Source organism: Lathamus discolor, chromosome 9 (genome assembly GCF_037157495.1).
Source record: "Lathamus discolor isolate bLatDis1 chromosome 9, bLatDis1.hap1, whole genome shotgun sequence".
Classification (NCBI taxonomy): Eukaryota; Metazoa; Chordata; class Aves; order Psittaciformes; family Psittacidae; genus Lathamus; species Lathamus discolor.
In genome coordinates, this window is record NC_088892.1 from 21,797,682 (window position 1) to 21,822,308 (window position 24,627).

At 50.4% G+C, this 24,627-nt stretch overlaps 1 protein-coding gene across 2 annotated transcripts in view; it reads left to right on the top strand.

Moving 5' to 3' along the window:
- The window catches only part of GPC3 (glypican 3), a 137,273-nt gene that overhangs the window by 61,821 nt on the left and 50,825 nt on the right, over positions 1-24,627 (top strand). For both annotated transcript variants that reach the window (XM_065689799.1, XM_065689800.1), the window contains exons 4-5: positions 18,259-18,392; positions 20,835-20,960. In XM_065689799.1, the coding sequence (XP_065545871.1) occupies positions 18,259-18,392; positions 20,835-20,960 (260 nt within the window). The remainder of the gene's footprint in view (positions 1-18,258; positions 18,393-20,834; positions 20,961-24,627) is intronic.

A 24,627-nucleotide genomic window follows, 5' to 3' on the forward strand; every position in this document is an offset into this window, starting at 1 on the left:
GGAGAACAAGTAGCTGGAGTGCCTCTGAGGTCAACACAAGCCATGGCAGTAGAGCCATCATCTGCCCTTCCTCTGCCAAAGCAGAACATTGACTTCCTTTAAAATAAGAAATCGCTGAGCATTGCAAAACCACTCAGTGCTTTCCTACTTATAGAGCTGTTTGGATTCATTACTGCCCTATAGAGGTAGGTACTCAGCTAAACGTAACTCCTCTCAGTTATTTAATACTTAGTGATTCTTTTATTTGCTCTAAGGCAGTTTTTAGTTATAGAAGTGTAGAGGAACAGAAATTCTAAGCCAAGCCAGCCAATTGTCTGGCAATTGGCACTGAAAGAAAATGGCCACTGGGTTTTTCAGGCTTACTTTTCAAACGCTATGCTGCTCAGCTGAGGCTCTTCTGTCAAATCTGAGCCCAGAGCAACTTCTATGAGTGAAGGTCTGAGCTGTTCATAGAGAACTAAGACAGCACCGGCAGTGCTGACAGCCTGAGCTCCAGCCCCGCAGATGCCTGATGCTGATGGCTGGTCTGCACCTGGGATCTGGAGTGAGCATCTCTGCCTGTGAGGGCCAAAATACAGGTTTACTCTTTAGCTGTGCTGGAATGGAAGTTTCTCCGTTAATCTTATCAGCACATATTGGGTTTCAAAGACTCTATCAGTAGCAAACAGTTGTATTTACTGTTATCCTGTAAATATGATTGGTTTTAGACATCATCGTCACATCAAAGTCTAAAATGTCACGAGAGTTGTCTTTGAAAATGTGGGATTTTGCTCTTGTGCTGGCTCCTCATATCAACCTCTGTTATTACTGACCTTGGCCACCACTGCTTCTGTAGGCAAAGTTCAATGCACTTGTATGTTATTAAGGCTAATGACAGGTTATTTAATTGTCATTAAAATCCTCTGGAATTATGGAAAACTTCTCTCCCGTGCCCACAGTGATTACAGCCTGAACAGCAACACGACTGTCCTTGCCTGTCCTACGGGCTGCTTTGGTTTCTCACAGCGCTGGTGGCACTTCTGTGGCAGTAGTTTTCCCTCCTGGTATTTCAGGCCCTCAGGTGCATTACCTGACCAAGCATCCTTCCTCCAAGTGGCTGCTCCTCCGTCCCCTGTCACCCACCCCAGACTGGGTGCAGGCATTTGAATAGGGACATGGACCCCTTCTATAGCTTGCAGCAGACCTGGCTGCCAAGGGCAGGCGAGTTGAGCTGCAGAGGTGTTGCAGGGCCCCCAGGTAGGTTTCTGAGGAGCTCTGCAGTCCCAGCAATGAGGAGTCAAAGTTGATCTGCTTTTGGATGCTGTGGGCCTGCAGGCGTGCGTCTCAGTGTCAGCCTGCGCTGGTGCTGTGCTGCTCCGTACACAGCAATGTGGAAGAGTGAATTCACTACGATGTCAGCAGGCAGTTCCCATCCCAAGCCCTGCTTTAACAGCCGATTTGCCAGGGATGGATGGGGTGTGTTAGAGCTTTATTATTTCTTCACTTTGTTTAAAATCCTTATCCCTAAAATGTGCTGTTAAAACACTTCACTGGGGAGGCTGAGTCTCAGGGCAGAGTGGGGAAATTTCTGTCTAGGGCTGTATCTCTGTTAATTTTCCTATCTACTGTCTTTTTTCTGGTTGAAAATGTGCCTGGTACATCCACCTCTTGTGGCTATTTTAATCCTGAATGCAGAGGAGAGTGATTTCAGTCAGTCTGTTCATGCTCTCTAGCACAGAGACAGTCGGAGGGATGCGCTACACATAAACTTCATCAAATATTCAATCCCACCCCTCTTGAAGTTAGTGCTTTATCTGCTGTTGGAAGTGCAAGAGAGACAATAGATCTGGGTGTCTTACGTAGCCAATAGTTGATCTCCTCTGGGGTTAGAATCAGAGATCCCAGCCTGGTTTGGGTTGGAAGGGACCTCAAAGCTCCTCCAGCTCCAACCCCTGCCACGGACAGGGACCCCTTCCACTGGAGCAGCTTGCTCCAAGCCCCTGTGTTCAACACTGCCAGGGATGGGGCAGCCACAGCTTCTCTGGGCACCCTGGGCCTCACCATCCCCTCCACTTGGCCATCGAGCTGTTGAGCCCAGCTCTGGGTGTTACCATCATCAGTTCCTCATCCACTGAACAGGTCGAGCTCTGTACCTTGAGCCAGCTCTATAGATGTATTTGGAAAGGTTACAGAATTGAGGTGTGAAGGCAGCAGGGTTATTTATGCAAGTAAGTATCTTTCCCTTAACGCTCTTTTCCACCCCTGTAACCCATCAAGGTTTTGAACGCATCCCAGCAGAGTGGGACCCACCAGCAGCTCACAGCATGGTGAGACACGAACCGAAACAGGTGGGTGGCTTGTGGTGAGGCTGTACCATGTATTGCATGTGGGGAGGAGGATGCGCTGCAAGCGTGACTCATCAGAGAGAGGGGTGTGGATACTGGCTGCATTAACCTCTTTGTCCTGCGTGCCCAGCCCTTCGGATGCGGGTGGCAGGATTTCTCCTGCCCTTTAGCTGTGGTGTGTTTGCACTGGGACATGGAGTTAAAGTTGCCTTGAACACCAAGATTTTCTCCTTGGCAGGGCCTCTGTGTGTTAGTGTAGGGTCAGGCACAGAAGATGCTGTGGAGCTGATGTGTCTGGGAATCATACAATCATAGGATGGTTTGGGTTGGAAGGGACCTTAAAGCTCATCCAGCTCCAACCCCTGCCACGGGCAGGGACCCCTTCCACTGGAGCAGCTTGCTCCAAGCTCCATCCAACCTGGCCTTGAGCACATGAATGCAGTGATTTCCTTCTCCTGCCAGTAATCCCCAGTCAGGGCACTGCTATGCCTGCTTCAAGCTGAAAAGGGAGATTGAGATGAGCTCTCAGGCATTATTTCTTCCCTGAGAGGGTGGTGAGGCGCTGGCACAGGTTGTTATAGCTCCACAGAGAGGAGCAATTTGCTCTGTTGCAAACTAGTGTATAGGAATTTGCAGTACCAGCAGACGCACAAGGCTGCAAATCAAGAACAGGTAGGTGAAAGGACTTTTAGCACCCAGGGATGAAGATGTCACTGTCACCATAGACAGTGACTCAGTGCATTTGTGAGCACAGCCGTGCAAGGGTGGTTTTCCTTGGATGCTGCCCGGGAGCTGCTTTTGGAGCTGGCTCACCTGGAGGCTGCTTTGCCTGGTGGGTTACAGCAGCAGGGAGCTCCAGTGAGCTTTTCCTGCCTGCTAATGGATTTCTTTCTGTGTTAGAGACTTGTGAGGAAAGCTTTGAAACTCCAGCGCTGTTCAAGAAGTCGTTCCCTTTGAGACACCGGGGTCGTTTTCTCTCTATTTTTGATGCAGGTTGCTTTCTGTTGGCGTCACTCCTGGGCTGGGTGTACAGCCTCTGTGTTCTCAGTTTCTTTATTGGCCAAGTTTAACCCTCAGGCTGTTCTCTATTGCTTACTGGTAGCCAGCTCAATTTTTCACTTAGAGCTAGAAAAACAGGGGGAGGATTTGGTGTTCAGTAAGCTCAGACCCACTCGCAGTTATCCCAAGGTGCGTTTAGCATCTCCTTTTGTTAACCATTCTGTGAGAGGTGATGGAACGTGCCTGAGAAGGCAGAGGTTAAAGCAAGCCCCTGTTCCTGCTACAGGCAGAAAACAACCAACCTGCTCACCAAGGACAGTATCAGCAAGGTGATGAAAGCACCTCAGCTGTATCATGGTTAGTTGTCTGAAGAGGTTTCAGATAGTAAAGATTTTCTGGCAGTTGGGAAGCACACGGCAAGGCACTGAGCTATGAGGTGTTGATTTTCATATAGAAACCCCCATGCTGTTGGCAGCTTGGCTGGCGCTGAAAGAATAAGGGCGTAAATTCTTCATGCCTGCAGTTTTGCAACCCAGTCTCAACAGTTTTGATCCAGCATGATGCTGCTGGCCTTGAATCTTTGGTTTAATGTTGAATTACAGAGGAGCAAATTAAGGGCCTGCGTCTCGTTTTTGGAAGGCGCTTTTGGCATGGATGCTCTGGACCACCCCTTGCCTCTGGCATTGAATATCAACATGGGTTTCATTTGAAATAGCATTTGATTTTGCTTCTGCCTGTAAACTTTTATATTGTCCTCTCCTCTTTTGTTCTCCCTCTGTCACTTCAACTGGACGTGCTCTGTCCTCTAGCTCCTTGTGCCATTGCAATGCAATTTGCAGTGATGCTTTCTGTTTGTTAAATGAAAAGTAGAAGGTAGCTGCTAACAGCTTCCCCTCCTCCCTGCACATACACACAGCAGCAAGGGGGGCATCCTTTGACACTGCCTTTAATGCCCAAGCCAGCTTTGCAATGAAGCTCACACGAATCCTTTCATAGGCTTCAGTTAGAGGCAGATCACTCAGCTGGTGGCAACTTCATCCCTGCTGTGCAGCTTAGAAAGAGCTTTTGAGGCTACTGCATCTTCTGGGAGGGAATCTCATACATGGCCCACTGAGCCTGGCTTTATCTCACTTCACATCATGTGTTGGTTCGCAGGTCGCACGTGGTGGGATGTCTTGCATCTTTTCTGAGCTGAAGTCAGAGCAAGCCCAAAGATCTCATGGAGATGTAATGACTGGTTCTGTGTACCTGCTTGCATGTACTGTGCCTTGGCCTCTGCCTAGTTTCAGGGGAGGAGCTGATTCGTTGTTCAATGGGCTCCCAAGCATTTAAAAAGATATTTGGTTCCAACAGGCCCTGGCATTATTAGGAAGAGCTGGTGGAGGTGGTGGTGAGGGATGTGGTCTTACCAGTTGGAAATGAGGGTGCACAGCTCTGCAATAGTGAAACATCGAATCAACCCGGTTGGAAAAGACCTTTAAGAGTATCCGGTCCAACCACCCCCCAGCACTGCCAAGGCCACCACTGACCCATGGCACTGAGGCCTTGTCTCCACGGTGTGTGAGCACTTGCAGGGACGGTGACTGCAGCCCTGCCCTGGGCAGCCTGCTCCAATGCCTGACCACCTTATGCAGCTTCTGTCACTGCACAGAGCATCTTTTCTTCTTCCTCATTTCTCATCTTTTTCCTGGCTCCCATCGCAGCTGGATTTGGCTGCTGGACATGGGATATTTTGGAGAGGAGAGAGCTGATGACCGTGCCATCCGGTCCAGGCTGTGTGCATTGCAGGAGGGGCTGTACATGGGGTGTCTGTTCCTTGGGCACTGGGCTTTGAAACTTCAAACTGTCTCACTTAGTAACAAATTGTAATGATCAAGGATATAAGGTGAGGTCTTGAAACGGATTGGATTTAAGTGGAAAAAACACGAGTTTCAGGCTGAACCAAAGATCACAGCATTGGAAAATTCCCTCTGGGTATGTGGAGGCTTCTGCTGCTTCAGGAGCCGCGGGAGAGGTGCTGTCCCTTGGGAATGGGGCACAGCCCATTTGCTAGGGGCTGTTTGCAGCTGAGCTTTGCGGCTGAAACTCCTTCATAGTTAAACCAGCCTCATACTCAGGGTCCTTGCTGAGATCCAGATTTGGGTCACCTGAAAGATGCCACCAACTGATGCATGGCAGAAACAGGAGGTTTTAAGTCAGGGCTGAGCCTCCCGAGGAGCCTGCAGAGAAGCTACATCCGTGCCATGAACCTCCTTTCCTTTTACTCAGCTTGGTCCAGACTGTCCCTGCAGACAAGCCATTGCCCTCCGCACTTATTGGAGAATCAGGGAGCTGCCTCTGGGATTCGCTCTTAAACTGGCCACACATCTTTCAGCAGAGCTAAAACCTCCGAGTAGCAGCCCCATGGACATAGCTTCCTCAGTCGCTGTTCTGATTGCTGCAGCCTCTGCAACCTCGATTAACACAGATGTCTTATTAGCAAAATATATTCTGGCCCATTTCCTTTCCTGCAGAGTTTTCTCCTTGCTAAGTCCAATATTCATCTCTTTATGCTTTTTAAGCTGAGCCCTCTTTTGGCCTCATTATCCGTGACTGCAGTTTCCACTACGACCTCCATCCGGGGTCATTTGCCGGGCATCCTTCATCTTAACCACGCTGAGTTTACTCCCAGTGACAGTAACCCCCATGAGTGTTGCTGCCTTAAAACTAGCACTAACTCTCCTATTAGCAATGCTGATGAATGAGCCAAGAACAAACCAGAAACTTAAAAGCAGCCCTCTGCAAAGCAGCAATAGTGCCCAGAGCTGCCCAGGTGGAGCAGAGGCATCTTGTTTTGCGCTGGAGAGGATCAGTGGTGGGTTGCAACGAGCGTTTTGCTTCATTCTGAATTCGCTGCCTGTGTGCTGTGAATTACATCATTTCTACATCTTATTGTAAAGTGGCTTCGAGGTACCAGGCGTGAAAGATGCACCCCTACAAACACACTTAACTGAAGGAAAAAGATTACAACGAGCAATTGAGGCAGGTTTTCACAGCACCACAGAATCACTGGGGTTGGAAGGGACCTCTGGAGATCATCCAGTCCAACCCCATCCGCTGCAGCGATGCCCCCCTTGCTGCCAGCAGACCTCTCAAGCAGTCCTCTTGACCTCTTTGTGTTACTGCAGAATGAACCAGTGGCCTTTCCCATCCCTACCTCTTGTGTTGCTCCACTAATAACCCCCTGAGGGCTCAGCCCCTGCTCTTGGAGGGTGAAGTTTGCTGCTAACTGCGTTATTCTGCTAGAGACTCATTGGAGCAGGCTGGCTGCAGGAAGCTGTGCTGATAGCCTACAGCTACTTTGGCAGAGTTATTTCTGTTTAGAAAGGAACAAGGAGGAAAAAAAAAAGGAGGAAAAAGGAAAAAGCAAGCTGTGGCAGTGGGGATTCAGCAGCGCTTTGTGCAGAGGCATCTCTGAAACACAATCAATTTCCCCACCTCATTCTCTTTCCGCGCTCTCCGCGGTGGTAGGGATGATGCTCTTAGCCACCGACCTGGAGAGCGTGAGGGGGCCTGGTGGTTACTGAGGGTAATTTGGGGGTGACCGATGTGCTGTGAGTGATGTCTTCCTAAAGCTTATTAGCTCTTGGATTGCACCTACTGATCTGTATCAGTGCACAAATAAACTTCATGCTGCCACTCTCCAGAGCACCAGAGAGCAGGGATTTCTGTAGACACCTCAGCTGCCTGTGCTGGTATTTAAGTCAGAGCAGCTTTCAGTGTCTGAAGGGGGCTACAAGGATGCTGGAGAGGGGCTTTTCATCAGGGACTGCAGTGACAGGACAAGGGGTGATGGGTTCAAACTGAAATAGGGGAGGTTCAGGTTGGGGATAAGGCAGAAGCTCTTCCCTGGGAGGGTGCTGAGGCACTGGCACAGGGTGCCCAGAGAAGCTGTGGCTGCCCCATCCCTGGCAGTGCTCAAGGCCAGGTTGGACACAGGGGCTTGGAGCAAGCTGCTCCAGTGGAAGGGGTCCCTGCCCGTGGCAGGGGTTGGAGCTGGAGGAGCTTTGAGGTCCCTTCCAACACAAACGAGGCTGGGATTCTGTGATCCATCCTCTGTCTCCTCCTCAAGAGACAGCCCCAAAACCAGGGAGCGGAGGCTGGGATGGCTCTGACCAGCACCAGGAGCTCACAGGAGATGGGCACAGAAGGGTTTGCCCAGAAGATGCTGACAAATGACCAGAGTATCTCCAGCCTTGCTTCATGCAGTTCCCATTGCTGGTCAGGAGCCAGACAGCACTTCAGTAGCGCTTCCTACCTCAAGGTTTTGGTGCAAGATGTTTCTCTTCAGGAAGCTGCGGCAATGCCCAACTTCCAGCTTGCAAGGTTAGTGGAAAGTCCAGAAGATGCACAAAAATACATATACAAAGGCATTAAAAATAGTAATTTTTTTGTTTTTCCTCTAATGTAGTGCTCCCCCTCCCCTCCTTTTGGAATTGTTGCATATCAGTTTATTGGAATTCACTTCTCATAATCAAATCCTAGTACTCACTTTGACAGCATTAAGAAAGGTGTTGTGATAAATTGGAATTAATTTCCTTGCTGTCTGCAAACAGCCTATTGTTGAATGAGTCACGTTAATATATTTATCAGGCAGATAATACAGCATTGTAACGAGGTTAAAAGTGCAGAGCAATTGCCATGATAAAGCTATTCTCAATCAAGCAGAAGCTCATCTAATGCTGTAAATCATTCTTTAATTCAATTGTACCAACCACAGTGCGTGTATGAACAAGTGGTTCAACAAAGCGGGTGGAAAAGCCCTGCAGATGTTTCTGTCTTTGCAGAAAAGAATGATTTACATTCTCAATAAGCCTGATTTGTCTCTGGGAAAAATGTAATTCCTTTATCATGAGCAAAAATCTAACGGGAGTGGTTTTACCTTGTCTGCTGTGTTTTGGGTAAATGATCTTGGTGCTGACCTTTAACTGGATTAGGGTAGGACTGACTGTCAGGGGCAAGTAGCACTGAGCATCTGGTACCTTCAGAGCAGACTTTGCAGGGTGCCCAGAGAAGCTGTGGCTGCTCCATCCCTGGCAGTGCTCAAGGCCAGGTTGGACACAGGGGCTTGGAGCAAGCTGGTCTTCTCTGCTGTGTGGGGGTATTTTTACCACTTCCTGTTCATAACAGCTATTACACCTCTAGTTTCAGCTCTGCTCGGGGAAGCCCACGGCATTCCCATGGGGAGAACCTCACCAGAGGATGCTGTGGCAAAAAACCCCACTTGTAATTTTTTCCGCTGTGAGGATATTCAGTGGCTTAAAACCCATTCAAACGGTTTGGTGAGTTTGGTGCCTGCAGCACTATCTCTTCAGCGGAAACTGGGCTTTGGAAAGGGCAAGGTGGATGGAGGGAGCTGAAGTGTGCTTCTGGTGGGGAGTGCGTGTTATTCCTATGGGGAGGTTAAAATAAGTAGGGTTGTGGTCATTTGTAAGGGACAGGCAAGTGGGGAGGGATTTCAGGTACCAAACCCTATGGGGTTGCCAGGGTTTTCCATTCAGCACAGGAAGTGGGGATGGCATTTTATAGTGGGAAAATGCTATTAGCGGTGTAAAAGCCTTCGGGATGGTTTCAGTACAAGCATTTATTGAAGTATAAATCTGCAAATCTGCATATACCTGAGAGGTTGCAAGCCAGGCATTGCTTTTACCTGCTTGTTTTAAAGTTATAGCCTTGTGTGCTCTCTCTTAAATAAATACTACGCTTGCTATTGGATTGCTGATAGAGAACTAATTGAGGAGATGGGGTATCATCAGGAAATTCTTTTTCCCTGAGATTTTATGAGCAGCAATTTCAAAAGAGCCGCATTAAAGTCATTGAGGAACAAGTTAATGCTGCGTTTCTAAGAATATTGCCCTTCTACTCACAGATTATACTCAAGAATAAACAGTGTACAGTAGCTAATTGCTGCTTGACACATCCTAATGGCTTTATACTTCTAAAATTGAATGGGTTTGGCTTAAAAAAAACGACAAGAAGAAAGTCAGGCAGTAACGTTTTCATTATTAAAGGATGTATTTTCATTATTAAAGGATGTATTTCTCAAAGAATGAATGAATCTCTGCTGATGGCTTCAGGGGGGAACCTGGACTGGTAGGTATTGACCACATTTGCAACCCAGCTGACACAGCTGCTGTTAAATAACCTATTACAGGCCCTGTCTCCGGCTTTGCTGGCTCCCGTCCCATGCTGGTGGCAGGTATCTGCTTTTCCTCTGCAAATTAAGCTGTTGGGGATTCCTTTCCCTGGGATTGTTCCTTTCTGTAGCGCCGGAGGCACAAACATGGAGCAATATTAAACCCCACAGAGATCAGTGAAGGAAACCCATTAACCAGGGAAGAGAAGAACAAGCACCGGGTGCCTGCCCGGAGCCCAGCTTGGCCCAAGCCTCTTTCCTCACAGGGAAGAGCTTCTGCCTAAGGGCTCAGCTCAGTCTCCCCTCGGGCAGGTTCAAGCCATTCCCCTTGGCCTGTCCCTACAGGCCCTTGTCCCAAGCCCCTCTCCAGGTTCCCTGCAGCCCCTTTAGGCACTGGAGCTGCTCTCAGGTCTCCCCTTCAGGAGCCTTCTCTTGTCCAGGCTGCCCCAGCCCAGCTCTCCCAGCCTGGCTCCAGAGCAGAGCTGCTCCAGCCCTCGCAGCATCTTCTGGCAAGCTGAGTGATTTGGTGCTCGTGTCGCAATAACTGAGTCGAGTTTGGAATATCTTCAGCCTCTGTGGGGAATCACGGTGCAGAAGACACAGCAGCAGCCCGGATCAGGAGCAGCCTCTGCCATGCTCCCACATCAGCCACACAGAACGCTGGGGACTTGGAGCTTCCCCGTTAGCCTGGCTCCAGGTACTGTCACTCATCACCCTGGCTTTGGTCAGTCTATCGTGTTCCTGCTTTTCTCTGGATTTTGCTCCTGCATCTTCCCTTTGGCTCTGTTGTCACCTTTAGGCAAGGCTGATGACTCCTTCCAAGAACAAAGCCTTGAGTTTGCTTGTCTGAGAAACAGCTCGAGCTGTTTCTATTGGCTCTTTCTATTGTTTCTGTCTGTATCTATTGTGCAGATCTATTTTAAAACCAGAATGGGTGCGTTAGTGATCCAGGAAACGTCTCTGCCTGGGCAAACTGCTGAAAATGAAGCAAATGCTCTTTTCCTGCCTGTCCCAGTTAGCTGGTCTGGGCCATGGCTGGGGCACCAGCCTCCTGCCCTGAGGTGTGTGGCTGAGGTGAGAGCATCATACCTGAAATACCACGTTTAGCGTTAAATACGGATTAACAAAACACTGGAGGGAAACACTGACTTGAAAAGTTGTGCTGTAATTATATGTCGTGGATTATAAAAGCAGAAAGAACAACTGTGCTCATTTAGTCTGACTTCCTCTCTACCTATAAATAACAATAAACAGCCTTTTGCTCAAACACAAAGCAGCTTTCTTCAGTGGGTGAAACGCTGCATGCTGGGAATGCCAGGAAGAAACAACATCTTGTTTGCATTATTTTATGTAGGTTTGAAAGGGCTCCGCTCAAGCTGAGGTCACGGCTCCTTTGAGGAAAGGGCATCCTGCTCTGGGAGAAGCTGGGTCTGCACAGGGGTCAGGATGTGGTCGGATGCAGTGTTGGAGGTACCTTGGATGCTGTAGCACATGTATGGAGCACCAGGCAGCAGGTCCTCCTGGGGACAGGGTGGCATTTCCTAACGGGAGCAGTGGTGGAACTGCAGTCTGATTTAAGCTATTTGAACCCTGATGCAGTAGGGGGAGATGCATGTGGGGATCATCCAGCTTCAGCAGTTAGCATCAAGGGTTCAAGCCCTTCAAAACTCCTTTGCTTCTCTTCATAGAAATATATTATAGAGTGGTTTGGGTTGGAAGGGATACAAAGATCACCTAATTCCAGCCCCCTGCCACGGGCAGGGACCCCTTCCACTGGAGCAGCTTGCTCCAAGCCCCTGTGTCCAACCTGGCCTTGAGCACTGCCAGGGATGGGGCAGCCACAGCTTCTCTGGGCACCCTGTGCCAGCGCCTCAGCACCCTCACAGGGAAGAGCTTCGTAGTGTCTGAACTAAATCTCCCCTCTTTCAACTTAAAGCCATTTCCCCTTCTCCTGTCTCTACAAGACTGTAAAAAGTCCCTCTTCCATCAAGTCTTGAGCCCTCTCTTGTTTTCTCTGTTGGTGGTCAGAGCTGTCTTTGCAGAGAAGAAATGGGGCCAGGGAAGGGGCACCTATTGGTGCTTCCTGGGCCCCGTGTTTCTGCTCTGATGCTGCAGCATCTTGTGATGCTCTACGTGAAGGACGGGCTATAAAAATGAGGTTATATTTCCTTCTAAAAACGCTTCCTTAATGCCTTTGTGATGTGGAGGAGTTTGAAGACCTGGTGGTGATGGCCTTCATCATAACGTGGTGGGGCCACTGCTCCTGAGCATGTGAAGCGTGTGTTGGCAGCACGTGGGGGGTGTCACCGCGGGCACTGGTGTGACAGGGACTCTGTTATTTTAAGCATTAGTGTCTGTGTGCATTTTACACGTTACAGCGTTGCATTATTTAAAGGTGATGCATTATTAAAGCCTCTTCTCCTGGGCATGGAGAGGAGGAGGTCACTTCCCGTGCTTCCTGCTGCTCCGCCTGAGTGAGTGAGTGAGTGAAGATGTTGTCTCCTATGTAATCCTCCAAGGTGATGTCTGAATAATGGAGGCTGGAATCCTATAGAGCTGATTAATAACACCGAGTACTCCATTAATGAGGAATTTCAGTGAAATGTATGTAGGAGACATCTGTGTCACCATGCTCAGTTTGTTCCTTCTGCTCGAGTGCCTGGAACCAGCGCAATCATCGCTTAGTTAATAATGATGTGCTTCTGAAAATAAAGGCTTGTAAATGCCTTTTTATGCCCGTAATCATATTTTCTGCTGTGAGAAGAGTGAGGGAGTGGGGAATTGTCTCTTTGCCATCTTCCTGACAAAATGTATATAATGATTACAAGCACATAATAGGAATGTTGGTCCCAGCTAAGTGCTGCTTCGCCTCTGTTTGTCAGCTCTGGCTGGGGAGCGTGGCGTGATGCTGTGGAAGGCAGTGCCATCCCTGGGCCACTGTGGCAGGTTTAAATCCCTAATAAAAGCCCTGGGGAAATTAACACGACGAAACATTAACCACAGTCTAAACATTACCATAGATTAGCATTTTTATTACACCTGTAGAGATGGTGAATGTGCTTGGTTACTCCTATTAAAAAGTTTATGTTCTATCCCACATCATCTCAATGTATAGTTTTGGTTTAAGCCCTTTAGAATTTAATTAAGCGGGTTTCTATAGCAGTAATAGACTGTAAGTTCCCTTTTATGGTTACTTTGAAGATAAACAGGGTGCAAGTGTGTTCTTTATAATGCTAATAACATGCACGATGTGTGGCAGAGTAGGTTGTTGCAAGAACTGGGGAAGAAGCACCAATGCAGGCAGCTGTGTTGCTGAGTCTTACTGGTCAAACTGGGCTCCGTTGCAGAACGATGCTCAGGGTTTCGTGGGCACCAGTTGAAGGCAGCAGGTTTTCTTGAGGTCTGAGGCTGTCTCTTCTGTGCATACCATAGCAAATCACCTTTCAGAGGCTGTGTTCAAATCAATTAGAAGAGCTAATCGCTTTTCAGTTTCATGTGCAGCTTCTCCCAAAGGAAACTCGGGAATAGGTGTAAAATGACATCTGGGAACTCCAGAGAGCAGAGAAGATTGCAGGAGGAAATCTTCAAAAATGAAGCTATCCCCTCGAGGGGAAAGAAATACTGTGTCTTCCTGGAGACTGAATCCATAAGCAGAAGAGTGCACAGAGGAGACAAATGGAAACTCCATGTAAAGTTTAAGCAAAGGTCGGATGAAGCAAGCTCTCCATTAAAGCAGAGCGGAGCTCAGGGACTGGATGAGAGGCGTCAGCAGCAGGTATTCAGCGGTGTCTAATGCATTCTCTTCTCTTCCGAGGGGAAGTTGATTAGCTGGTTTTGTAAATCTTCTGGAAAATTACCTTGAAAACGCTCTTACTCTTCAAAGCGATGCCCAGATTGGTGCTGAGGATCACACGTGTGCTGCTCTCCAGTTTTTTCCCCCTGGATTTGCTTGCTAATGTGCAAAGTGAGAGGTTTTTGCCCCGTGCGTGGGCAGTGGAGTGGGTTCAGCTGGTGGCCCCTGTGCTGGTAATGATCCCATCCTGATGTAGCTGGGTTGGGGGTGCTTATGGGGGTTTTGCCCTCCATCAGCTGCACTGAGGCTGTAATGCTTTGCCCAGAACCTGCTGCTGCGGTCAGTACTCTCCTGACATGATTTAGAATCCCAGATTGGTTTGGGTTGACAGGACCTTAAAGCTCATCCAGCTCCAACCCCTACCACAGGCAGGGACACCTTCCACTAGAGCAGCTTGCTCCAAGCCCTGTCCAACCTGGCCTTGTAGTTTAACCCTAGCCCAGTGGTCCCAGTTTGTTGGCTTGCAGGCACCTACATGGACCATTGTTGTGCTTTACCCTTGGAGCTGAGCCGGCTGGAAGCTGCCGTGGTGGCTGATCTGGTCCCTGCTGCTCATGTTGTGTCATTTCCACATGGTCCCAAACAAGCTCCATGCAGTCCTCTGGCACCTCTTACTTTAAATTAATGGGGAAGCATTAAAGCAGGCTGATAGTGCTACTCCATTAGTGTCATCCCTGTGCTCCTCTCAAATCAATGTTCCCACTAAAGCGGAGCCATTCCACGGCCTGCAGCTCCCAAGGGCATCAGGAACCAGCTGCTTCCCCTTCGGGCATGGGGACATAAGGATTGCTGGCCAGGGAGCTGCTAGATCCCCGAGGAGCTCTGCTGACCTGTGGGCATGGGCTTTCCCTGCGCCTGGAATAAAGAACTGGAGTGGTTGGCAGGAGGCAAAACATTCCCCTCATGGCCTGGGTCGCACTTGCAAGGAGGAGGCTGATGAAACTGGCTAATTAGTGGTTTGTTAATGAGCTGGGGCAGGGAAATGGTGCTTCGGCTGTTACAGTATTGGTGTTTGTAGCTCAGGGCTTTGGGGGGTTTTGCTTGTGTCCCCTCGCGGGGGTTTATCGGTGACTGGCAGATTCTCTTAAAAGCAAGCAAACCCTCAATCCCCATTGCCTGAACCCACGCTGCCGTTTGGTTGATTTATTCCTCTTTCTGTGGCCTGATGTTTCAGACTGCAGCAGGTTCTGGGACTGGGTGTGTGGCATGAAATAAGAGACTCTTGCACTGAGTATACTTTAGATAAGGACTTACGTCTATTTAGGATTCCACTGATAGCGTACGGAGCCCGAGGAGAGGAGCCAGTGGTGCCATTCTGTGGATTTGCTTTGAAGTTCACACTTACGCTTGCGTGGCAGGAGGCAACCACATTCTACTGTTCAGTAGTAACTGAGTTTACTGAGTAAACTGCTGCTTAGCAGTAACTCAGTCCTGGTTTTGGCTGGGATAGAGTTAATGCCCTCATAGCTGGTGCAGTGCTGTGTTTGGCTTTATATTTGGCTGAATAGCACTGGTAACACACTGGTGGTATAGTTGTTGCTCAGTAGCACTTACCCTGATCAAGGGCTTCTTGTTTTCCTATGCTCTGTTGGTGATGAAGGGCACAAGAAGCTGGGAGGAAGCACAGCCAGGACTAGCCAAAGGGATATTCCATACCAGGGAATGTCATGCTCAGTCTAGAAACTGGGGGAAGTTGGCTGCGAGGTACCGATCGCTGCTCAGGTTAGGCTGGGTATCAGTCAGTGTGTGCTGAGCAACTGTACTGTGTATTACTTGGTTTTGGAGGAGTTTATTCCTCTTTTTTTGTTGTTTCCCTTTTCATTACAACTATTAATATTACGGTTACTATTATTATATTTTAATTTATTTCAATCATGAAATCAGTATTACCTCAACCCTGGCTTTTATCTCTTTCCAATTCTCCCATCCCATGGAGGGGCAGGTGGAGCGAATGGCTGTGTGGTACTTAGTTGTCAGCTGGGATTAAACCGCAGCAGCATCACACCTTTTCCTTCCCAAGCTCTGAGGCTTGTGTCATCCTTCTCTGTCTGCCCCACAGGGGCATTTTTGTGGACTTTGTTAAACTTAGAGCTTGCTTTAAAATAGGAGGAGACTGGGAAATTGGGTTCATGTGTTGCAGCAGGGACTCAGAAAGGGGGGAAAGACTGAAACAGGGTTTCTGAGCTGTTGTCCTCGGACCACTTGTGGCTGAGCAGACTTTGGCAGATGGTTTGTGAAATCCTTCTCTCCCCTCGCAGAGCACACGCCACGCCGGCCCTGCAAATGAGCTGCAATCTGTTACTGCTGCCTGTTCTCACTTTAGTTAAAGTTCACATCGCAGCCGGGTTGTTGTTTGACTAAAATGTGACAATCGCTTTCACCGTGACTTTGCAAGATGGGCTGCACGGTTGGGTTTTGTTCCTGAAAAGTTTACTTGGTCCTTCAATAGATAAGTTAGTGAAAAGTTGGATGCTCTCCTCAAACTTTCCACCGTCAGATTTCAGCTGCTGACCCATGGCAGCCTGTTTATGGTTTCATCCCTTGCAGGAGCCTGTGGTACCCAGAGGCCGTGCAGGGCTGTGAGGGTGCGGCTGAGCTGCATCACTCCTTGCTGGAGCTGGGAGCAGAGGGGCTGTAATTCCTTCTGGAGACGAGGCAGCTCTGGTCTGCCCGGCTGCTTTGCTGTTGGAAGCACACTCTGGGGGGTGCCATTGTCCCTACTGTTGCTCCGGCCCTCCCCACTCATTCAGTGCATCTCAGCATCCTTGATCCTGGACTGGCTCTTCTCTTGGGGTTCAATAGGCTTCACCAGCTGAAAGGCAGGCTTTGGGAAGGGGAGGGGGGGCTTTTCACAGAGCTGGGGAGAACCAAAGGGAGTCATCACAAATGGCAGCTTAAACTATCTGACCTTTTCCCACCTCTCCTCTGCTTCTCGTGCCCGTGCAGAGCGTGGTTGCAGCGATGACGCTCTTGTGGCACTGCTGCTTCTGCGCTCGCCGTCCTGTAGCTCTGTGTACCTTGTGCCTCCGCAGGGTGGCTTCACGGCAGGTCTCATCTGTGATCTCTCCGTGGGCATCTTCGAGGGGGAAGGTCCACAGACCCCTGGGCATCCTCACAGTCTCCTGCTGATCTGCCCACTACAGCCCATGCACACCAGCCAGCACAGAGCATGGAATGTGTGGGCCCATTCTGCAGCAGTGGAGTCTTGGGTATCCCAAATGCCCTTGTCCAGCTCTCCTGCTGCCCTGTAATTTCCTCCTAGTCCTGACTGCCCGCATCAGGGGACTACCTGGGAATGAGGGATGATAGGAAAACCCCAAAGGCAAAGAAAACAGCCCAAAATGTAGCATTTTTCTCATGCCCTTCCTGTTTTCAAGCCTGCTGCATGACTCAGGGAAGGCAGTAGGGCAGATGCATTCTTCTGCAAGACTTGGTTTGGCAAGGTGGAGAGGAAACACAGCCAAGGGAGGGCAGTGGAGACAAAAAGAGGTAAGATGCTACAGAAACTGCTCCCCGGGCAGCTACAGGAGCTTCGGCAGAGGGAGCTGCAGGGGCAGAAAGGACCGGTGGCAGCATCTCTTCCCACCGCACCATGGACCAGAAGTGGCAGCGCCCAGCTCCCAGGAGGTTTCTGTTTTACTCTTTGGTGGACAGCAGCCTGAGCAAACAAACTGGGCTGCTCTCGATAATGAAAGAGGTGACATTACTAATTCATTTGCCCACTCAAATGCAAGATGTAATAGAACAGAATTAATCTCTTCTCTTTACACATCAGATGCTTGCAGCTTTGGGCAGCGAGTGTGCTTTTAGCCTCCGGTATGCAGCTACCTGGAGTTTAGCTAGCTGTCTTGGCTCAGTGTGGTGTGAAGATAAATGAGGTGCTTCAAGGAACAGGTATTTTATGGGTACGTGGTTGTCCCAAGCCTGGACATGGGCATGGGATGAGGCTCAAGGAAAGTGGGGTTGCTGTTAGCTGCGGTGTCTGTGGTCCTGGCAGTCAGAACCCAGCACGCTGAGCCCTGCAGAACAGCACAGGGAGGTTCTAAAGGTGAGTCTCTGAGTGTTAGCAGTGCCTCGGGGGGGGGTGGACGGGGTGCAGTTGGAAGGAAACTGCTGTAAATCCACGTGCAACAGGGACTGCAGCGGCAACCATGGTGCTGCTGGCTGAGTCTCGGGACAGTGCCATGCAGGAGAGCTGTAATGAGTTGTTTCGGATCGCTTCCCTCACCACTGCCTCACTATCACCATCATCTCTATGCTAATGAGCTAATTTGTGTCATTAACACAGCCCTGTTAATCAAGACCTCCCATGCTATGACTCAGCTGTAGCCACACTGCTGTGTTTTGGGCCCTGATGGTTTTTCATTGATGATGATATGTATGATGCTTGTCCCTGGGCACCTGGGAGCCCACTCTAAGGGTCTAAGGATTTACCTTCAGTGTTACCTAAAAGCCTGGCTAGGGAGGTGGAGCACAGAGTCTTGAGATGCTGTGGCTTTCAGCCAGGGATGATCAGGGAACACCTTCAGCACCTGCCAGCATGGGTTTAATCTGACACAGGGAGGTTTGCGTGGTCATGCCTGCAACTTGGAAGTCTACATTTTAATCCTACCTGGGTTCGGAATCATCTCACATGTAGTAATGTCCTGCTATGGGCTTCGATGGCCACAGGGGCACTTTGATGCGCAGAAATCTTGCCTGAAGTTTCCTGCCTTCCCTCCCACATGGTATTTGTACAACAGTGGCATTCTGTCCTTAGGGCAGCAGTTTGCCTTCAGATGCTTGTGAGAGATGGGGATGATGGGACGACAGAGCGGTTCACAGGCAGGCACCAGTGCCCAGCTCAGTGCTCCCGCAGTGCTCCTGGTCCCATCCCTCCCTCATGCTGCCGTGTCTGTGTGTTCCAGCTCAGCCGGCTCTGCGGCCACGCTCAGCAGAGGCAGTACCGAGCAGCTCCTTACCCCGGGGACCTGTTCGTCGACAGCAAAGTCCTGAAGCCGACTCGCATCGAGCAAGAGGAAACTTTGTCGAGCAGGAGGAGGTGAGCGCCGGGGCTGCGCACGGTGCCTGCACGGCCTGCAGGAGCGGTCACCGTACAGCGTGGCCCTGGGGAAGCAGATGGAAAAGCTCCTTATTTCCCTTACCTATAACCCTGCCGCTGGTTTTGGCTCTGAGCACCAGCGCTGCTCTGTGGCTGGCTCCGAAGTGCAGCGAGGTGTCTCCATGTGGTTTCTCACCCAGTGTGTCTGGTTTTAACCTGCAAAACTGCCTTCTGCATTTCTGCACCCAGGTTCACCCAGCGAATGCCTTCTCTGGGTTTCTTGGGCGCTTCAGTGTTAGAGATGCTCTTAGGTGTAGTTACAGGTGGAAATGGTCACTTGAGGCTGAAATGCTGTGTGTAACACTGAGGGTGTAGGCAAGGAGGACTCATTTTGCTTCCTTGTGCAGCCGGACACAGTAGTTCAGGGATGTTAACAGCCTTTTCCTGACTGTTCCCCAAGTGAAGCAGGTGCCTCCACTGCTGGCGCTGCACCCTCTACTCCTGCCCTCTGTAAATGGAAGCTGTAGTTCAGTGAGCTCACATTGGTGTGCCAGGGAAAAGCATCTCCCCCCTGGATCTGGAAGCACACCCAGAAGTGTGCGGTGCCTTTCCTGCTGGTTGAGTACAAGGAAAATCCCTGTGGAAGAGAACCAGGCTTGGCAAGTTTCGGAGCCGGGGGTAGATTGAGTTGGATGGATTTCTCTTTAAAGAGTAACAGGGCCACATTCTTGCTGCACTTCCCACAAGATACAGCACTGGGGCCTGCATTCCTCTGTTGTCTCAACACGTTGGAGGGTTACACAGCCCAGGCTCTGCCAGAGATGTCCTTTGAGACCGGGAAGTCCAATGAAACCTGCTGCAATGAATTCTGTGAGCTCAGACTTGCAGGTACAGAGGAATTGCCCCCTTTCCTTCCCCTCCCTGCCCGGTGGGGAGCTCTGCTCCAAGGGAAGTTCTCCGCAGCACTGCTGGGGTCTGTGGGGCAGGGAGCAAAGCAGTGCCTAGGATGCAAAGAGCTGCATTTGATGGGCAGGGTAAGACTTGTCCTGGTCAGTGTTTGGCATAACTGAAGACCCAGGTCTTGCCTCAGTTTGGCTTTCAAAGCGGTGTTGGTTGGCCCGCTGTAAGCTCAGTGCAGGAGATGCAGCGGGGGATGGTTCATGCAGGAGGGGAATGCCTGAAGCACCCCTCCGGTCCATGCAGGGGGTTGTGGGCTGAGCTCCCAGCCCCTGGACGTGCTTTGGCTCATCCCGCAGGCTGCTCTTAGCGGAGGGGCAGAGCCGAGCAGCACCGGCTGCCTTTGCTGCGCTGCTTCTCCTTGTTTCGCCTGCCACCAGCTGGCAGCCGGGGGCCTCGGCTGGATGGAGAGGGGACCCCCCGGCATCCCCAAGCAAAGAGAGGGGTCGAGGGATGGAGGGAGCTGGGCGCCTCCTCTTGGTCCCAGCCTGCCCGAGCTTGCTCTGTCTGACAGCAGCCTCCCACAGCTGGCAGTGCATGGAGCCCTACCGCTGCGGGCACCCAGGGGATGCCCCTGACAGTGCTGCCAGCAAGAGGTGTTGCTCCCTCATCATCACCCCCAGAGAGGAAGGAGGCCAAGAAATAAGCACTTGCCAAAGGAGAAAATGTGCTGAGCCCAAGCCAGGAGGCCGTGAGGCCAAGTCTTACTCCCTCCAGTCCCTGCTGTTCTCATGATCATCTTTTCCTGCCATTTACCTACTTGAATCTGCCAGTATTTCCCAGTGACAGCTACTGAGTGCCCCAGAGGGGACTGACCTGGGCGGTGGATGGGCACATCCCACCCCTGTAGCCCCTGTCCCCTTCCTGGTGGCTGTGGGAGTCCCTGGGGTCAGCATCTCTGCACTGAAGGGGACCTGCAGGGGACAGAGGTCCTTCGACAGCGCAACTTGAAACCCAGCATGACCTGTCTGTACAGGTCTGTGCTGAGCATCTCTGCTCTGCCACCAGAAATGTCTCCTGCCCTTGCAGGGGTGTTGAATGGCTGATGTCAGGCAGGCAGAGTGACAAGGCTGTCCCTTCCTGAAGGGCCTCCATTGCTTCCTAGAGAGCAGAGAGGACTGCTGGCAGCCTGGGCACTTGCTGCTCAGGTGCACCCCATGGGCTGAGCCAGGGGCACCTTTCCCTAGGTGCAGTGAGGGCACAGAGGGTGTATGTGGCTCTGGTGTGCTGCATGGTTGGGCCGAGGTTCTGCTGCCTCCCGTCACAGCCAGTTTTGCCCTAAGAAGCAGGGATTCAGCCCTTGACCGAATGACATCAGGGGAGAACGCCAAATGCTGCTTGAGATCAGAAATAAGACCAGTGCTTCATGGCTTGTTTGCACCCACTGCTTTCATGCTATGTTTGTGTGGATAAAGTGCACCATAAAAGAGGCTTTCCCTCTTTTCCTCTTTTAGCTGAGCACCATTTTTTCCCCCTTTCTTCCAGGGAGCTCATCATGAAGCTGAAGTCCCACGGCAGTTTCTACAGCAGTTTGCCAGAGTACATCTGCAGCCACAGCTCTGCTGTGCAGAACGACACTCTTTGCTGGAACGGACAAGAAGTCGTGGAGAGGTGAATCCCATCTCCCTTCCACTGCATTGCTTGTCTTATGCTAACCAGGCAGTGACCAGGACACTGCTCCTTCCCTTAAAAACCCCATTGCAGAGCTGGTACCCACCTGTGCCGCAGCGCAGACGGATGCGCAGGCTGCATGGAGAGAAGTGGTTGTGTGCTGCCCTCCACTGAGCTTGCTGCACTCTGCTCTGGAAACCCTGCAGCAGTGCCTGGGTTGGATTGGGGTGGGTTGGTAGCAGTGAGCCAGAGAGAGGAGGGCAGCAGGAGGGTGCGCTGTGGTGTGAAGGGTAGTGATGGGGTCACTGCCACCGTGCATTACATTGGGATGGGGATGTCTCCAACCTGGCTCCGTGCAGGAACATCCCTGCGCCATCCAGGGAGTGACAGTGAAGACCACTTGTTGGGTTTTTGAGAAGGAAAACCATCTTATTGGGATTTTCCTTGGCTGTAGCTCTGTGCTAGATGTCAGGACCACTGAGGCAAACACAGCATTCATAGCATAAGGAGGAAGGAAGTGTTAATAGAAATGAAAGTTTTTCTTGCAAAAAAATGCCCCTTGGGAATGTTAAAGAATGTGGAAATAGAACTTGGGAGTGTTTTTTTAGGATAATACATAAATCTGCTCTAATCACCCTCACTTTTGCAGATCATCTTTTGCTATTAAGCAGTTTGCAGAAGGGAAGGAATAGCAGTAAGATCAGGAAGTGGTGCAATGTTAAGATATTAATTATGCCTAATTGCTCAGTACCCTCAGGTGGTAATTAACCTGTATGTACAGTACTGACCTAGAACACCAAAGGGACTAGAAGAGCATCAAGCTATAGTTTGAAACAAAATTGCACAAGCATCTAAAATCACACAGTTGATAGAATTCACTCACTTTGCCTAAGGAAAACTGTGTCCTCTAGCTGTACTCATACCTGGGAAATCTGGAGTTTCTATTCCGAAGAGAGAAGTTCAGTTGGAAAAAACAAGATTAGTTCAATATTGTCTCACTGATTAATTACAACTTCTTAAGCAGTGCTATGAACACTGCAGGGGAGGATGTAGGATGAGGTCTTTGGTCAGGACAGTTCACTGGGGCCATGACCAGTGTCTGGTCCAGGTCCTGCTGATGCCACAACTGGGTGAAGTGGCAGCAATGGAAAAAGGAGTCCAGACCTTCCTACAAACATAAGTTCAGAGTTACTTGCAGGTTAACCATAGCTTTAGATGACATATACCTACAGCTTTCTGCTGAGAATGCCGGTGGACAGTCCACAGTCCTAAGCCTAACAGGATAAGATGTCTCTGAGGTCCCTGCTGCAGTACAGTGGTATTGGTGGCACAATGCAGCAGGTCACATAGGTGCAACAGTGCATGGAGAGGAGAGGCAGGGAGAGGATGGAGTGTGTGTGCATGAAGGGAGCACCAAGATTTCAGGCCCTTTAAGTGGAGGATTAAGTTGAGGGCTGGAGCAGCTCTGCTCTGGAGCCAGGCTGGGAGAGCTGGGCTGGGGCAGCCTGGAGAAGAGAAGGCTCCTGATGGGGAGACTTAGAGCAGCTCCAGTGCCTAAAGGGGCTGCAGGAAACCTGGAGAGGGGCTTGGGACAAGGGCCTGTAGGGACAGGCCAAGGGGAATGGCTTGAACCTGCCCAAGGGGAGACTGAGCTGAGCTCTTAGGCAGAAGCTCTTCCCTGTGAGGGTGCTGAGGCGCTGGCACAGGGTGCCCAGAGAAGCTGTGGCTGCCCCATCCCTGGCAGTGCTCAAGGCCAGGTTGGACACAGGGGCTTGGAGCTCCTCTACCAGAACCCGATTGCAGACCATCTCAAACAGAAGCAAACAAGCAGTTAAACTGGCCTCTAGAGCCATTGCACTGCTTCACGTGGAGCCAAACCTGCCTGCTTCACATGTTCAGACTTCCCAGTGTGACGGCTCCTTCAGAGAGTCTGGGAGTATTCCTGGAAACCGGGATCATGTAAGGTAACGGTAACCACCAGCTTCTTGATGTCAGTGTTTTCCCCAAGAGGGAGCCAAGCAGCTGCTTGCTGTGGAGGAACCCTGTCACAAGCTGCTCTGAGAATGAGCACCGTGCGGGAGCGTTTCTGGCATGCCTATAGCAATTCTGATGCGCACTTGGTGGTCACAGAGCTCCATCGTGCCGCTTCCTGCAAGAAACTTGGTGGGTTTTGAATATCTGGCTTTAATTTCAGAGCAGGTCGTTGTTCCACACGTGCCACAGAAAGAAGGGTCTGATTTTCTAGGTTTTGTGCATGTGAAATCCACTTCGTATCTCGATGTTTCCCCCTTTGCTTTGTTGGGTATTGGCTTTTGCACATCGGAGCTTCCTGACTGAAAGGCTGGACTGGAGGAAACACTCGTGCCTTGCACTTGACCTGCCCTGCACGGTTGCTGTGGCTGGGTACGTTTCGCCTCAGGACAGGATTGAGTTGCCTCAGCTGCACCTTGTGTGCTCTGGGGTATCCATTGGCAGATCTAAGACCACTCATGTCCCTGTGGGGTGGCAGCTGGGGCTTGAGGGAGACACCTTATGATTCCTACAGCAACAGGAGGTGCCCACCCTAGGGATAGATTAGGAAGCTGCTGGAAGCCTTGCAGCATCAGGTGGAGACCAGGGGAGAGCAATGGTTGGGTGGATGCTGTGTTTCCATGTGCTTCCATGTCTGGTGCTGCTCAGATGATGGATAAAACTGCCTGGGCGTTGCTGTGTCAGTGAGCTCGGTGTGAGCATCCATATGGGCATGTCTGGGCTTTGGTGGTGCTCCTGGAGGGTTTGTCTGTTCACCTCTCACATCTTTAATGCTGTACCTGAGTGTTAATTAACTTCGAGAGGAGTCCTCCTGGTTTAGCTGTGTCCTGACCCCTCTGTCACAACAAACTTTGTTATTCCAAGCCCTTTTCCTGTAACATGTTCAATCAAGCCTGGAATAGCAACTTCACAGCCCTTTGCCAGTGCGCTCAAGTGCAAGAGAACGCTGACAGTGTGTATCCTGCTGTCCGACACAAACAGTCCCTTCTGAACCCTGTGCTCCTCTTGTGGTTCCTCTGAATTGGTGTTTACCGTCCTGTGTATTCCAGGGCTTTGTTATCAGCCTTTTGATGGGTCTCATTTCCCAGTTTGAGCCTTGATCCATCCTTCATTTCCTCCGCACCCTGAACTCCCTCTGCCCTCATGGGACATGTTCATCTGGAACTCCAGTGCGATGCAGCTGGCTTGTTGGACCATCTAATGGCAAGAGTTTAGCGTGAGGTGCCCCTGCCCATGGCAGGGGGTTGGAACTGGATGATCTTGAGGTCCTTTCTGACCCCAACTATTCTATGATTCTATGATTCTAAGAGTTCATCCTCCCTGAGGTTTGCTCTGGGGATTAATAGTTTGATCACCATCCCTTCTGCGGGTTTAGGACATGGTGCCTTGAAATAACCACTTGCAAACAGTGGCACCTGTACGAGGAAGGTCTATTTTCCGCGTCATGCAGAGCAGTGCCTGTGTGTTTTGCTGTGTTGGTGCTGTGTGGTTGAAGAACATAAGCCGAAGTGGGAAGAAAAAACAAAAGGCAACGCATTCCTGCTTTTCACACTTTTCAAAGGGTGAAAAAACACACTGCGCTCTTATGGGACGCCACAAAGGTTCATAGCAAAAGCCACACACTGCACATTCCACC